The sequence below is a fragment of the Dipodomys merriami genome, unplaced genomic scaffold (genome assembly GCF_024711535.1).
Source record: "Dipodomys merriami isolate MVZ:Mamm:240054 unplaced genomic scaffold, mDipMer1.0.p SCAF_1, whole genome shotgun sequence".
NCBI lineage: Eukaryota > Metazoa > Chordata > Mammalia > Rodentia > Heteromyidae > Dipodomys > Dipodomys merriami.
In genome coordinates this window covers 45,352,830-45,369,445 of record NW_027202270.1, presented here as the reverse complement: position 1 = coordinate 45,369,445, position 16,616 = coordinate 45,352,830, and the positions used below count along the sequence as shown (strand labels likewise).

The window sequence follows — 16,616 nt, the reverse complement described above, 5'->3', positions numbered from 1 at the left end:
TGGATGACAGACTTTTGCCACTATGCCCAGCTTCTTCCATTGACATGGAATCTAAGAAACTTATTTTTTGGCTTGGGCTAGCATGAAATACCATCCTCCTGATCTTATAGCCTCTGTCATAGCAATGATGACAGGTGTGTGCCAGCTATTAGTTGAGAAGAGGCCTTGTGTATATGTCCAGGATTGCAAAACACCATCCTCCCAATCTCAGCCGCCCTATAGGTATGAGCCACTGGTACCCAGCTGAGTCCATTTTAAATCTGCTTCTTCAAGGTGGATGTTTTTATTTTCTTTTTGTTGTCTTATTGCACTAGTCCCACCATAATATTACATAGTGACAAGCACAGACATCTTTGCCTTGTTTCTGATCTTACAGAGTGACAAGAGCAGACATCTTTGCCTTGTTTCTGATCTTAAAGTAAAACATTTTTTTTTTTTTTGCTATTAAGTATAAATGTTAAGTCTAAGCTTTTCCTAGATATCTGGGTAAAGTTCAAAAGTTCCCCTTTTTTTTTGTCATGCATCAGTGGCTCATGCATACAACCCTAATTACTTATGAGACTGAGATCTGGGGATTTAGGTTTGAATTATCCTGGGCAGACAAATTCAAGAAACTCTTATTTCCCATTAAACACCAAAAAGCCAGAAGTGGAGGAGTGGCTCAAGTGTCAAATGGAAAGATGCCAGCCTTGAGTGAAAAGCCAAGCAGAAATGCATTACTACGAGTTCAAGCCCCATTACACACACAAAAAAAGATTCCCTTCTCTTCCAAGTAGAGTGAGAAGTCATTTGAAAAATGGATTTGTGTTGAAAATTTTCAAGTGTTCTTTTCTATTGAGATTGTCAAATGGTTTTTCTTTTACAGCTTGTTTTTATCATAAACAAATGTGCTTTTTGATTATATATACTGGGGGAAATGCTCACAAAATTGTAGAATTACAGAGCCCCAGGATATGGGCATTGGATAGGTTTTGACGATTCCTATTGTCATTTGTGCTATCTCTGAGTGCTTATTTCAAACTTTTAAAAAATCTTGGCATTTTGATGGGAGATAAAATGGTGTATCAATATTTTTATTTTCACTTTAAAATGTATAGATGAGATTTAATGTATAGCCTATTTACATTTGAGTTTCAAATTCTATCAGAATGCTTCTTTTTTTACTGCACATATACTGATACTCCTCAAGCAAATATTTTTTTCCTAGTTTGTAGAAAAATGTTACTTTAAAAAACTTGTTTGGTCATAGAGAAGTTTTTACTTTTATTTTCCTATGGTTTTGGAATTTTATATTCTGCTTGCAAGAATCTCTTTCCTAAGCCAAGATTAAAATACAATTTTTAATTAAAATACAATTTACTTATTACAATTTTGTTGAAAAGAATGAGGTAGGAATCTGACTTATTTGTTATAGTTTGCTAACAAGTAGGCACTATGTATCGATGGCATTCTTGAATCCATCTTATGCCTATTACTTTAAAATGTGATCCTTATCACAAACCCACTTTCTTTATTCATTTGAATCAGCCTTATAGATTCTGTTATGTTCTGTCTACTCAGCTATTTATATTGACTCCTATTTTTGATATTGTTTAGATTATTGTAACTATTTCATAAGTCCTAATATCTGGTTAGACTATGTTTCCTAATCCATTTTCTTCAGAAATTTCATGTGTTCAAATTTCTAGACAAACTTTAATATCATGTTGTCAGATTACTGAATAGAATATTTATTTACTTCATGTAATAAAAATTTATAATAGTATAAGGTTTTATTTTGAGTCCAACTTTCTAAGTTTTTTGGTGAAGTATTATCTTCAATATTGTGATTTGTGTGTATGTGTGTGTGTGTGTGTGTGTGTGTGTGTGTGTGTGTGTGTGTGTGTGTGTGTGTGTGTGCTGAGGATTGAACTCAAGACTTCATGCTTGCTCAGTTTGCTTGCTCTGCTGGGGCTCTCCATCACTTAAGACATGCTTCCAGCCTGGAATTTTGCTGGTTGATTAGAGACAGTCTCATGGATTTTTCTGCCTGAGCTGGCTTTAATCCAAAATCCTCTGGCTCTTAACCTGTTGAGCTGAGTAGTTAAGATTACAGGTCTGAGCCACTGGTAACTAGCTGAATATTATAATTATACCTACATATACAATTTGTATTAATAGTTTTGACTTTTTCCTTTGAATCAAGGTCTGAGAGCTTAAATACTTTAATATTTATTTTATTTATCTTTATATTTATTTTATTGTAGCATTCAGGAAAATTGTTCTAATTTCATTTTTCTGGGCATATTGAGACTTACAGCCTTTATGTATTCTTTATTTTTAAAATTAAAATATCTTTCCAGAGCTTAAAGGGAAGTTTTATGTTAGATGCACATTTATTTACTGGCTTAATGCTATTGATTGTATTATATGTCTTATGTCTATGCCTCTGTGTTCTGTCATGGCTAACAAACCTATTAATGTTGTGTTTTGTTGGTTTCTTATGTAAATTTATGTGTTTATAGGTTTTGACAAGTTGCTTTTGGTATTGAAAGTTATACTGCTTCTTTTGGGGGAGGGGTCGGTTGTGGGGCCTGAACTCTGGGCCTGTGCGCTGTCCCTCAGCTCTTCAGCTCAAGGCTAGTGCTCTACCACTTGAGCCGCAGTACCACTTCCAGCTTTTTCTGCTTATGTGGTGCTGAGGAATCAAACCCAGGGCCTCATACATGCAAGGCAAGCACTCTACCACTGAGCTACCTTCCCAGCCTGAAAGTTATACTACTTATAAGCTCATTGTTTACACTTAGACTATTCTTTCTATCTGTGATAATAATTCTTTTTTTTTTTTTTAATTTTTTTTTGGTCCGGTTGTGGGGCCTGAACTCTGGGCCTGAGCACTGTCCCTCAGCCCTTCAGCTCAAGGCTAGTGCTCTACCACTTGAGCCACAGCTCCACTTCCGGCTTTTTTCTTTTTGCTTATGTGGTGCTGAGGAATTGAACCCAGGGCCTCAGGCATGCAAGGCAAGCGCTCTACCACTGAGCCAACTTCCCAGCCCCCTGTGATAATAATTCTTGGTGCCTAGTAATTGCTTAATTGTTGTTGAACAAAAACCAAATCTTTCTGTTCTTTGGTAGTTTTATTTGGATTTACTCATTTTGAATGTTAACATTATGATTCTGTTTTTTGTTACTGTTGCCTGGTTTCTCTGATTTTTGTTGTTTTTGTGGTGCTGAGAATTGAATTTAGGATCTTATACATCCTAGGCCAAGTACTCTACCACTACACTATCAATTTTAATGCTTTTCAACTACATTATAGTTTCTGATTCTAATGAATTCTCCCTTTTCCTTCCCAACGTCTGCTGTCTCCTATCTTATGGTATGTGCTGTGCCTCTAGGAGATGGTGAATTTTGTTGTTACAATGTCAAAGATAGAGACCAATTTTTAGGCCTTTTAGAGATTTCTTTAATAACTTTACATAGTTATTTTAGCCTCTACCTACCCATTACCTATTGACAACTTAATGAAATGGTTAAAAATTAACATATGTGTATATATTTCCTCTTTATTGTTAACCTTGCTTTACAAGCTTAATTTCAAATAGAGTATGAAATGCTAATGTCTTGATTTATCATCTTTAAGAGTGAAAAAGCAAGGGAAGCGGTGGCTCAGAATGGTTAGAGCACTAGCCTTGAACAAAAAAGCTCAGGGCCAGTGCCCAGGCTCTGAGTTCAAGCCCCGTAACCAACCAAAAACAACAAAAAAAAGAAGTAAAGAAATATAAGGACATTCCACTTTTGTTCTTCCCTTTATCTCTCTTCAAATCTGGTATGTTATTCTCCTTTATTGTTGAAATGTGTAGCTTTCCTTCTATAAACTGGTGGTTAGTGTTATTTCTAAAGATAGATAGGTCCACTTCTGCCCATCAAGCTTTTTACTGGAGTGTCATTTTCATCTCTTGATTTACTAGATTTTTGGAAAATAGTGATTTTTTTCCTTTTGCCAAAAATGGGTCACAGAGTCACTGAACTTTGGCATGTCTAAAAAGGTTTTTATTTTTGAAACACAATTTGGGTGAATATAAAATATTTGCTTAGGGACTGGGAAGGTGGCTCAGTGGTAGAGCGCTTGCCTTGCATGCATGAGGCCCTGGGTTCAATTCCTCAGCACCACATATGCAGAAAAAGCCGGAAGTGGCGTTGTGGCTCAAGTGGTAGAGCGCTAGCCTTGAGCTGAAGAGCTGAGGGACAGCGCCCAGGCCCAGAGTTCAGGTCCCACGACCGGACCCAAAAAAAAAAAAAAAGAGATAAAATATTTGCTTACACTTGTCCTTCCTTGGAACATTGTACACATCGTTTACACATTTTTGAGTATTGAGCTAATAGGGAGAAATCTGAGCTTTTGTTCAGTTGTCCATTTTTCTGGTTTTGGTTTTAAAGTAAGTGAGTGTGTGTGTGTGTGTGTGTGTGTGTGTGTGTGTGTGTGTGTGTGTGTGTGTGTGTGTGTGTGTGTGTGTGTGTGTGTGTGTGTGTGTGTGTGTGTGTCCTATATAGTGGAAAGATTCTTCCTCTGCCTTTGACATTCAGCAATTTGCCAGATTTTTGTCTTGCTCACACTATCTTTTGTTTCCCTCAGATGAGTTGAGCACTAGAGGCCCTCTGGTGGATGAGTGTCACTTCCCCTCTTCTTTCTGAAATGCTAAAGATTTATGTGCTGTGCTGGGGTCCTGCGACCTGGTGGACAAGACTTTATAAATGTTCCTTAGTTAAGAGTGGAGCCTGGGAAGTGGCGCTGTAGCTCAAGTGGTAGAGCGCTCGCCTTGAGCTGAAGAGCTGAAGGACAGCGCCCAGGCCCAGAGTTCAAGCCCCACGACCGACAAAAAAAAAAAAAAAAAGAAATGTACTCATGGGGCTGGGAAGATGGCTCAGAGGTAGAGCGCTTGCCTTGTATGCCTGAGGCTCTGGGTTCGATTCCTCAGCACCATATAAGCAAAAAAAAGAAAAAAGCCGGAAGTGGCACTGTGGCTCAAGTGGCAGAGCGCTAGCCTTGAGCTGAAGAGCTGAGGGACAGCGCCCAGGCCCAGAGTTCAGGCCCCACGACCGGACCAAAAAAAAAAAAAAAAGAGTGGAGCCTGAAGTGGGTACTCACACCTGTAAACCTAGCTACTCAGGAGGCTGAGATCTGAGGATTGGGGTTCAAAGCCAGCCTGGGCAGTAAAGTCCATGAGCCTCTTAGTTCCAATTAACCACCAGAAAACCAGAAGTGGTGCTGTGGCTCAAGTGGTAGAGCACTTGCCTTGAGCTTGAAGAGCTGAGGGACAGTGTCCAGGCCCAGAGTTCAAGCCCCATGACTGACGAAAAAGAAAAAAAGAGGGGAGTCTAGTTCTCGCCTCAACTTTCTTTAGGATCCTAAAGTTGAATAATATCTGTAAAAAGTTTTTAATAAATTCCTATTTAATGTATTGATGAATGGGTCTGGCTTCATTGGACTGCTGCTAACTCAGCTTCTGTCTTCCTCTCTCTAAGTAAGGAGTGTTGCTGTGTGTTTTCAGAATTCTCTCTTGGGCCATCTTATGAACTTACACTGAGGGGAAGAGAGACAGCCGTTTGGAACAGCAACGATTCCTTAGATCTAGCATCTCACATTTCTTCCAAATGGTACTTTTTGAAGATTGGTACAGGAAGTTATTTTCTTATTTTGTCTGATTACTGCTGGTGTGCTTGGTGCTGTTTGCAAGGCTTCAAGCTTTTGTTGTTCACATTCATTTCCTTTTAGGGAAAGATGCCTGACTTCCCTCTGCCATAAGTCATAAGAATTTTCTAAACTAACCTGGAACCTTGTGGGCAAAGCTCCATTTCTTCCTCCTCCTCCTTATATTTCTTGTAGAACACAGTGTAGCTGAATGCAAGTGACATTTAATACCTACTCACTGAATACATGAATAATATTTTATGGTAATTTTGGCTAATTTATGACTTGCTGTTGAACGAAGGGAAGGGAGAGTACTGTCCGTCACCTTGGAACAAATATAGTTTTTGATTAACCCGAGGAGCTGACTGGGAACAAACAGGATCAGGAGAATCGGCCACGCATCTGAATCTGAATGTGTATGTCAGGGGCTCAGTGTGACCTGGGGAGAGTGGGACTCATCTGCTTTGGATGGAGTGTGGAGATGAGCTCCTGGGCTCGGGATGAATGTCAATGGATGGATCAGAAATGCTTTTCTCCCTTTGGGTTAGTTTTTGCCCTTCCCCAAACACATCCATTTTGAGGGCAGCATGTGAAATTTGTTTCTTGGACTCTTGTTATTGCTCAAGTCAAATCCCTTTAGACTATTCATCTTTTCCTAGGCTCTTGCTGGCTGCTTGGGGTAGTGACCTGGTGAGGTAACACACAGCTCTCTGTTCGTCCCTGTGACTTGTGTTTGGCCACAGGCAGTTTCTTTCAGGGTCAAGATGAAATAATTACAGTTGTGTGTGAGAATGAGACTCTGTGCATCTCAGTGGCTGTGTATTGATGTTCCTTCTCTCCTCCTCATTCAGGAAGGAGGAGCAGGAATCCACAGGCAGAAGGTCACTGGCATTCTTCTGACTATTGATTTTTCTGGTGCCATTCAACAGCTCATTAGTTTTTTTCTTCTCTAACTACAGCTCTGCAATAAGCTGGGGCTGCAGTCCGGATGGGGCACCATTATGCCCTGGGAGGTATGGCTTGTTTCACAAGGTGACTTTCTAAATACAAGTGTGGGCGCTCTAACAATCTTTCTGTTTACAGAGTGAGCGGAAAAAAAGAAGACAGAAATGGGAGCCACATGCCTGGGTGCTCTTTGTTGGTCTTATATTAGTAATCTAGGGTTTCTTACACAAGGAAAATGCTTCCTACAGAGGCTTTGAGATTTCTTAGAACTGGGTCAGGGTGGGGGAGGGGATGGATGTGTCCATAAGTATGAACACAAGCATTTCATCCATCTATATTAAGTATAGAGGTTTAAAACTTTTTACTGTGAAAATAGGAAAACCTACAGAAGTAAACAGAATATCACTATGCAATTCTATGTTTTCAGCTTCAATAATTACTCTCCCATCTGTAACCAACATTGTTTCATGCACAACCTCTTTTAATTTTTATGCTATTCTAACACTGTATTATTTCACCCTTAAGTCTGCTGTGTGTATTGTTAATAGATAGGGGAACTTTTTATGAACATAAACACAAATATAATCATCACATGTAGCACATAATTGACAGTGTTTTCCTAGATTATCATCTGCTAACTAGTTAGTGATCTAATGGCCTCATAAACATCACAAAAGTTTTTGGCTTTTTAGCAATTTTTTTAAGCAATTTACTTTATATTTCAAGTGTATTTTAAAGCTGGATGGGATCACACATGTCTGTAATCCCAGCACTTGGGAGGTGGTGGCCGGAAGCTCAAGAGTTTGAGGCTGGTCTGGGCTACATTGCAAGATACTGTCTCAAAAAAAAAAAAAAAAAGTATTTGAAGCTGCTCTAGCCTTAAGGTTACCATTATCCATTCTTAGGACTTTTCTTTATTGAAGAATTAGAAGTTGCTTATTATACTGCCTGGAGTTGTTCACCTGGCTGCCTAGTTAGGCAACATGGCCTCATCCGTAATGGGGAGAGAAGCGTAATACCTGATTGTGTTTTGGTGATGCTTGAGTTTTAAGGAACTGAATTCTCTAAGGTCTAATGTTTGATAAACTTAACCATAAAATATGCATCATGGCTTATCCATTGAAAGTGTGTTCTTGAATGAAAATTGAAACAAGAATGCCTAGGAAGAGTGTAGACATTCCATGCTGATAAGATAAAGCAGTAGCCATGTGTGAAACTTTGCACTAGCCCAGTGAAGGTTATACCTGTCCCCATGCTTGGTGCTTACTGTAAAGGAATCCTGCTGGGAGGATTGAGCAGTGTTTCTGTTCCTTGAGGCTATGGGGTACTTACTTAGCCTCCATGTGATTATGTGTAGCCTTCTTGCTATTCACCACAAACCAGGTCTTTTGGATATGTTGGTTCTTAGCAGAAAGAACCTTACTGAAAGGACACTGTGTTAGATACCACATAGAGATGACAGGGATTTGCCAAGAAGGAAGGAAGGCTAGGAAGGAAAAGGGAGAGGGGGAGGGAGGGAAAGAAGGAAGGAGGAAAAATAACTTCCAAAGAACTGTTAGTAATTTTTTTTTTTACTCATGGGGCTGGACCTCAGGGCCTGGGCACTGTTCCTGAGCCTCTTTGAGCTCAAGGCTAGCACTCTACCAATTGAGCTACAGCACTACTGTTGGATTTTGAGTGGTTAATTGAAGATAGTCTCACATGGACTTCTCTGGCCACTGGCTAGTAAAGTGTTTTACTAAGTAGTTACAAATATGTAACTATCTGTTGGGTGCTGGTAGCTCACACCTGTAATCATGGCTACTCAAGAGGCTGAGCTCTGAGGATGGTGATTCAAAGCCAGCCTGGGTAGGAAAGTCTGTGAGACTGTTTTCTCCAACAAACTACTTAGAAAAAGTTGGAAGTGGCACTGTGGCTCAAGTGGTAGAGCACTAGCCTTGAGCAAAAATGCTCAGAGATAGTGCCCAGGCTCTGAGATCAAGCCCTAGGATTGACATGCACGCACGCGTGCACACACATACACACACGTGCATGCACACACCAACAAAACCTCAAACTAAAAAAAAATATAACTATCTATCTAGATTATGGTTTATGTAATGAGATGTTTGAGTCTTTCCTCGATATCTGACTGGCACCTATTTCTGGGCACAGACAGGAAATATTCTATGTTAATGTATATGCTACCTTTATAGAATAGAAATACCTTTCTTAAACCAGATCCTCTTTACCTTTCAAGGAACTTGGCTCTTCCTATAGTGGAAGGATTTGGATACCACAGGTGTATGTGGACCACAGAATCTTGCTCTGAAAGTGATGATTTCAGTGAGAAATCCATTTGTGGCATTGACTTGTGTACCACTGCTTCCTAGAAAGCCAAGCGTGTTTATCTAGTCTTCATTTGTGAGTAGCTGTCCAAAGATCATTGGGCCAATCGGACTGTGATAGGTTTGCAAAACTGTGTCCCTAAGAGTGCCATCACACACCTCTGCCTAGGTAGGCCTAGCCCCTCTATTTGTCTTTCAATGGGCAAGTGTGTGTGTGTGTGTGTGTGTGTGTGTGTGTGTGTGTGTGTGTGTGTGTGTGTGTGTGTGTGTGTGTGTGTGTAGTCTGAGTTACCTGCCTTCCATAGGACACTCCGATTTTTATATCCAAATGAATGCAGGGCCTCAGAGGAGGCTGCATGGGGACTCCTAAGTCTTCTGTAGAGTCCTGAGGTCCCAGGTAACATTCCTGCCAACTACAACTCTGTCTATTTCCTTGTTCACTTTGAGGGTAACTGAACTTTTTGCCTTAACTCTGCCTGGCCTCAAACATAGAAGCAGGCAGAAGTGCAGTCTCTTCTCAAGGCTAACGTGACCAGGGGCAGCTTCCTGCTTCTCAGAAGGTCACTCCAGCAGTTTCCCGGGGCCACATGATCACCACCATTACAGGGTGGTATGAACAGCCACTGTTTGTACTGACGGTTAATTAATCGCCAGCAGGCTTATAAGAGCCAGGTATTGATTTTAAGGAGAGGAGACAGGCAGCTCTGTCAGTAGTGCACCTGTCTTGCTGTACCTTTACTTAACCTTGTCTGTGGATACCCAGACACTACCTGATGGGCAGAGCGGGAACTCGAGCAGTTTGCCTTCTGCCTATTTGGGGCCCACTATAAATGAATTCCCCTGGATGTATTGTGCTTGTTTCAGCAGAGCAGTTTGCTGAACACTTATTCTCCAGTGACTGGACTACTTTCTTCTCAGAATGTCTCAAGAATTGATGCAGTAGGACCACTGGTAACCAGCAGATCCCATCCTGTTCTGTAGATCACGAGATCAGACCTACGGATGAGTGGATTCCATTCTTTTTCTGTTCCTAAACAGTTGGGTCACCAATCTGGACTTCAGTTTCTTCATCTGTATAATGGGTGTGCATTACCCTTGTAGGGCTTCCACAATCAAATACCACAGGCTGCAGAGCCTTTTTTAGCCACCCATCCCCACTCTGTAGGCAACAAGTCTGTGACTAAGGAATCAGCAAGGATCCTTATCTCAGAAATTTCTTCTTGGTGTGTGTCAGGCTCCCTTCTTTCTGTGTCTTCACACGCTCTTTCCACGCTAGAGTCTAAACTCTGATCTCTTCTTATAAGGATGCCTGGCATAGTGTGTTGATCACTCCCCTTTTTGTGACAATATGGTCATATTTACAAGGATGTATTAAGTGCCAGGACTTCAAAGTATTAATTAAGGAGGAGACACAATTCAACCACCACATGGGTGGGTGAGATGGTAGGGGTGCTTAATTAGTGATTTTCTCATGATGATGTGAGGAGGTGTATGTGTTTGCACGACTCTGGAGGCAATGGTGATGAATTATCCTGGTTTGCCCTGTTCTAAGAGCTTTCCCAGGCTATGTATTGATACAGGCGGTCCCAGCATCCTGGGATAGCTGGTTTCCTTATGAGGTCTCCATTAAAGCATGGAGTTCATGCTCAGGTCCCCAGCCCTTCTCAGCTAGAGTTACACTGTTTCCCTCAAAGTCTCCACCAGCATGATAAGTGAGATGAATTTAATAGAGTGTTTCATAGCCCAAGCCATTAGAAAACCACTTGGTTCAATAGCCCCCATGGTCCTTTCCTGCTGCCACATTCTCTGATGTAATGTCTTCTGCACACATGGAATTCCAGCTGTCTGTGTGCAACAAATAACTTAGTGGAGCAAATCTCATTTAGTTTATGTCTGAAAGTGAACTAAAACAGAACAACAGTGTTTGCTAAACCTGGCCTGTCCTGAGGCTGTTCTTGGCACCGTGCTCTTGCGATGCTGGCTAGACAAGCCTTATATTCTCTGTTATCTCCCACCTGAGCAGCGCTATGAAGTTGTGGAGTATATAGCTTGACCTACAGGAGCCACCATCATGCAGATGCAGGTGGAGAGACTGAGGTAGGGAGATATGCCACATCTGTCTCCTAGCTGGTTGACAAAAGGGTCTCCCACTTCTCATAGTTTAGCTAGAACACTTCTGTGTCCAGGGCTGAGCACAGATGCATGCCTTCCCAATGTTAGGAAACAGGGACCACCCTGGCAAGCCTAAAGTGCTAACATCTCTGTTGATGGGATGTCATCTCAGCATCCTTTGCCTGGCCATCCTTTTGCTCTTTAGAAGTCTAGACTTCTAAGTTCAAATTTATCAAAAATTATAACCTTCCTGGTTGCCAGTGGTTCATGCTTGTAATTATAGCTACTCAGGAGGCTGAGATCATGGTTTGAAGCCAGCCTGGGCAGAAAAGTCCACGAGATTCTTCCAATTAACCAGCAAAAAGCAGGAAGTAGAGGTGTGTCAAGTGGTAAAGCACCAGCCTTGAGAGAACAGCTAAGAGACAAAGCCCAGTTCCTGAGTTGAAGTCTCTATATTGGCACACATAACTAAAGTTATATTCTTGTTAGTTAATTTTCCTTTAGAAAAGGACTTTACAGCATGCTAGGCTGGCACTTTACTATTTGAGCCACACCTCCAGATCTGTTTTTTTGCTGTGTATATTTGGAAATGAAGTCAGCAAACATTTCTGCCTTCATATCTCAGTCTCCTGAGCAGCTAGGATTAGTAACTAATAGTAGAGATGATGCATACATATGGCTAAAGCTTCTAATTTGTGGTGAGGGAGACACTTTGTGAAACCCTTGGTAGCAGGAAAGGTTACAGTCCCCAGGAATCTAGAAACTGGCACATAAAGGCTAGAGTTGTTCCACTGGCAAAAACCTTGGGGTCAGTGCCTCCACCAGGGTAGATTTTACCTGAGCTTCACAGTACTGGCTGAAAGCCTTGTGGAAGGTAGTTTCTCTCCCTCCCTTCCTCCCTCCCCGCCTCTCCCTCTCCCTCTCCTTCTCCTTCTTCCTTTCCCTCTCTCCCTCCCTCCCTCTCTCTTTCCCTCCTTCCCTCCTTCCCTCCCCCCTCTCTCTGTAGTGGTTTTCAATATTTTTAAATGCTTTCAGAGTAAGAAAAAGAGAAAGAAAATAAGTAAATTATTGTGACAGGTGGCAGGGCTTTGCTTTGTTAGAATGTAGTCCAGAAAACAATTAGAAGTGCAGATGAGAGGTATACTTCAGCCAGGTGTTGTTAAATCATGTCTGTTATCCTAGCTACTCAGGAGACTGAGATCTGAGGATCGATCATGGTTTGAAGCCAGACTGAGCAGGAAAGTCCATGAGACTCTTATTTTCAATTAACCAGCAAAAACTGGAAGTGGAGGTATGGCTCAAGTGATAGAGTAATAGCCTCTAATGAAAAAGAGGCAATACCCAGTCCCTGAGTTGAAGTTCTAGTACTAGTACAAGAGAAGAGAGAGAGAGAGAGAGAGAGAGAGAGAGAGAGAGAGAGAGAGAGAGAGAGAGAGAGACAGACAGACAGACAGACAGACAGACAGACAGACAGACAGACAGACAGACAGACACAGAGAGACAGACACCCAAAGAGAAATGAATGTATTCATTTATGTATGGAAAATATACATGTATGTAATTATTCCAATGAAAACTCCTGATGTGATTAATGTATACTAATGCAACTAAAATAAAATAGAATAAAATAAAATGGAAGCACTAAACTAAAATAGAAGCACAATTAGAATGCTCTGCAAGGGCAGAAATGCTCTCCCCTAGGGACATATTAAGACACAAAGTGAGGATTGGGTGCTTTGAGCCTTGCCATTACAGCCTGTTGGTCCTGTCTGTGGTAGGAAAGCAGGTGGGTTGAGACCCCCATCCAGCCTGAGTGCAACTGAACTTGAAGGTCTTTGCTAGCAAATCAGTCTTAGGAGACGTTGCCTGCCAAGCTTGCTGGTGAAGCACTGCTAATGAAGGCAGAGTGAATCTGCTGCTCCTGGCTGATCTCTCTGTGCTATTCCCTCTCAAGGCTATGGTTGCGTGGGTGGGTTGAGCTTGACTTCTTCCCAGAGCCACAGACCTCTCAGCAGTGGGTACTAGGCATGGATGGAGTCTGTCCATGCGCCAAATCTTCCTTTGCCTTTGCATACAGAAGGTAGGACTAGTTTTCAGCAGATTTCAAGGCAACCTGGTCAAGTTTACCATAACCTGAGGACAAAGGTTTTAGACCTTTGATTTTCAGCTACTCTCTGGCAGCAGCGACCTCTCTCCACCTAAAAGACCACTGCCCAAACATGGCCTGCATCACTCCTGCGAGGCTTCCTTCCTCCTATAGCAATATAACCTCCACTTATAGAATTGTATCATGGGGATGTATCAGAATCTTATTACTTGTCTATCTTCTGTTGCCTTTTTTTTTATTCTTGCAGTACTGGGATTTGCTAAGCAGGCACTCTACCACCTGAGCCATGCTCTCCAAGTGTACTAGCTTCTTATAGATGCTTCTAAAACTTATTTAAAGTAGAGGAGGAAAAGAAAAAAGAAAAGGCAACATGAGGCTACTGGTTAAGAAATGTAAAAATCTTTATTGTCTCTAATCCTGTGATCTATTATATGTGACCACATTTCTCCCATCAGCAAGCATCTCTATGGATTATTCCACTACAATACCATGATGCTTGGACTTGAATCACTTCCGGACCCCATGGATACCTGGGAGATTATAGAGACCATTGGCAAAGGCACCTATGGCAAGGTCTACAAGGTGACGAACAAGAATGATGGGAGCCTGGCTGCAGTGAAAATTCTGGATCCCATCAGCGTAAGTGTCAGTGGTAAATTACAATCACCTTCAAATGTTTCCCAAATATTGAGCTTTCAATTTCTTTTCTAGCTCTTTGGAGGCAGGGACCTCACTTGGAGTTAAAACTTCTTTTAGCTTTTGTTTCTTGCTTGTTTTTACTGTTATTTTGATTTTGACCCTTTGGGCTTTTCAAAAATTGCTCTTTTAGAAAGAGGGCTATATTTCACTCCCTAGTCTCCCTGCAAGTTACAAAGTGAACCGGGCTTATGTATTCTGTCATCTGAGGCAAACATCTTATTTCAAGTGATTGAGGTTACAATGTCCTACATTGTTTTGCACAGTGGAGTTGTATATGATCAATCCTGTGTAAGGTACCTTCAAGACACTTATCCTTAACTACTTAGAAATTTTAGATTTGTTTCTAATAAAAGGTACAATAATGGTATCTAGGTAAAGAAAACAAAAATTATTTGTATACTAAAGATATAAATTGAAATTAGAATGTCTTTGGTTTGGTATTTTGAAGGCTGACATTAAAAATATATAATATGTATGATATAGATAAATATATATAATAAACTAGGTACTGTGGCTCATTCCTGTAATCCTAGCTAGTTGGGAGGCAGAAGTCAGGAGGATTGTGATTCAAGGCCAACCTGAGCAAGACCCTTACCTCAACAAAAACAACAAAAATCTAAGCACAGTGGCATGCACTCATTATTTCAAACTATAGTAGAAAACTTAATAAATTGAGGATCTCAGTCCAGGCCAGCCCAGATGGAGAGCAAGGTCCTATTTGAAAAAAAAAAAACTAGACTTAAAAGGATTAGGAGCATGGTTCAAATGGTAGCGTGCCTGCATAGCAAGTACAAGCCTCTAAGTTCAAACCCCAGTACTGCCCCAAACAATCCATAATAAATTGGTATCATTAATTGAATACCTGAACACGATGCCATATTTGTATAACTAGTATTAATCTACATGCATTTTTAAAAATGTGTTTAGGATATGGATGAAGAAATTGAGGCTGAATACAACATTTTGCAGATTCTTCCTAACCATCCCAATGTTGTGAAGTTTTATGGGATGTTTTACAAAGCAGATCGCTGTGTAGGTGGACAGCTGTGGCTCGTCCTGGAGGTAAGTGGCTATTGAGTAACCATCAGCTGAACAGAGTTCCAGGGGCAAATAGATGTTTTGTTTAGGCCTTTCACTCATGTGACAGATACTTTGCTGGATATGGAAAGCTCTGCAGTTCTTATAGTTAGGCTGTGTGTTGAAAATATTTTTTAAAATGCGATTTTATTGTAAATATGATGTACAGAGGGGTTACAGTGACATAAGTAAGGTAATGAGTACATATCTTTTGGAACAGTATTACCTCCTGCTTTCCCTCCCTGCCCTGACTTGTTTCTCTGTTTCAACAGTAGAACCAGAGGCTGGGAAGGTGGCTCTGTGGTAGAGTGTTTGCATGAGGCCCTGGGTTCAACTCCTCAGCACCACATAAGCAAAAAAAGCCAGAAGTGGTGCTGTGGCTAAAGCAGTAGAGTGCTAGCCTTGAGCTGAAGAGCTCAGGGACAGTGCCCAGGCCCAGAGTTCAGGTTCCACGACTCCCCCCCAAAAGTAGGACCATCTTTTCTCCTACTAGAGCAAATACATGAGTATAATTAGAAAAGGTTATTGTGTTCCCTAAATTGGTAATATTTCCTAGAACTCATGTTCCAATTGTTTGCAACTCATTTTCAAAGCTTTCTAACTCAAGATGCCCTTGGCTTACCATAATTGCCCACTGGTGCCCAGTGGGTCTTGCTCTACATGGTATTTGCTACGAACTATGTATTGTGTAGGGAAGGCCCATTGGAGAGTTCTTACAGGAAATGATGAGGCCTGGAAGGAAGCGAGGACGGCAGAGTGAGTGGGCAAGGGAGACATCAAGCAGCTGTGTGGATGCAACCAAGGCCTTGGCCAATCTTGAAAAAATAGAGCTCAGAGGCCTTTTCAGAGCCGTCCTCAGTTGTACTCCTGCATCCATCTGTTAGTCATCAGCTGTGTGTGGGCCCTAGAAGAGAGCCTGACCCCGGGGGAGGCAGTTCCCTGTTGTGGGGTGCAATCCCTAGTGAAGAATGCAGCTGCAGCTGGGAGAGGTGGGCCATCAACCTTCCTAGCAGCACCTGTTCTGAAAGGGGAATCTGAAGAGACATCTCTGTGTCCACTATGGCCCCACCATTTTGTCTCCTTTTTGAATTTGCCTCTGAGCCCAACAGTCAGTTTCTCAAAAGAGAATGCATGTGTCCTAAACAAGGATAATAGACAGTCCTATTGCCTTGGGTTTAGAACAGGCCTACGCTAGACTCTTGTCTCTGAATCAGCTCATGCTCCCTACCAGAGACCATGTGGGTGGACTATGTTTGCACTCTACAAGAGAGACATCAAAGGAGAGGTCCGCCCTCTTCACTGTCTGGTGCCTCTTTACCCAGTCTTTCTGGTTCTGGGAGGGCCTGACCATGGGACAGAATGTACTGGCTGCCCTGGCAACCGTGTGTGGGGAACTCATTGTTATATTCGAGTGGGATGATCTACAAGGAAACTCTTCTGAATATTTCTGTCACATCAATTGCCTTCCTCACAATATAAAGATATAAGCAATTTGGGTCTTAGGGCATCATTATTTTCTTTTAATTGGTTGCTTGAGTCATATAACACATTGTTATTAGCATCTTTTGGGTTTCCTCTCTGTCCCTCATCCCATGAAGAGAATATTGGGCTTTATCTTGGTGATGAAGCTTCTTTGTTTAGGAATGGCCTTATTTCTTGGGTCCCCAACTCTATTTTT

General features: G+C 41.5%; 1 protein-coding gene across 12 annotated transcripts in view; it reads left to right on the top strand.

Annotated features, from left to right (window-relative positions):
* The first annotated feature begins 5,991 nt into the window (after window positions 1-5,991).
* The window catches only part of Myo3b (myosin IIIB), a 397,916-nt gene continuing 387,291 nt past the window's right edge, over window positions 5,992-16,616 (top strand). For 4 of the 12 annotated variants that reach the window (XR_011371567.1, XM_070021185.1, XM_070021194.1 and 1 more), the window contains exons 1-3: window positions 6,113-6,214; window positions 13,618-13,801; window positions 14,789-14,923. Coding sequence is in view for 10 of the 12 variants with exons in the window: in XM_070021185.1 (XP_069877286.1) it covers window positions 6,153-6,214; window positions 13,618-13,801; window positions 14,789-14,923 (381 nt within the window). In the remaining 2 variants the exon portion in view is untranslated. Of the gene's footprint in view, window positions 6,088-6,110; window positions 6,215-6,582; window positions 6,685-13,082; window positions 13,136-13,617; window positions 13,802-14,788; window positions 14,924-16,616 lie in introns of those variants that run through there. The other 8 variants (XM_070021269.1, XM_070021260.1, XM_070021253.1 and 5 more) reach the window with 6 other exon arrangements.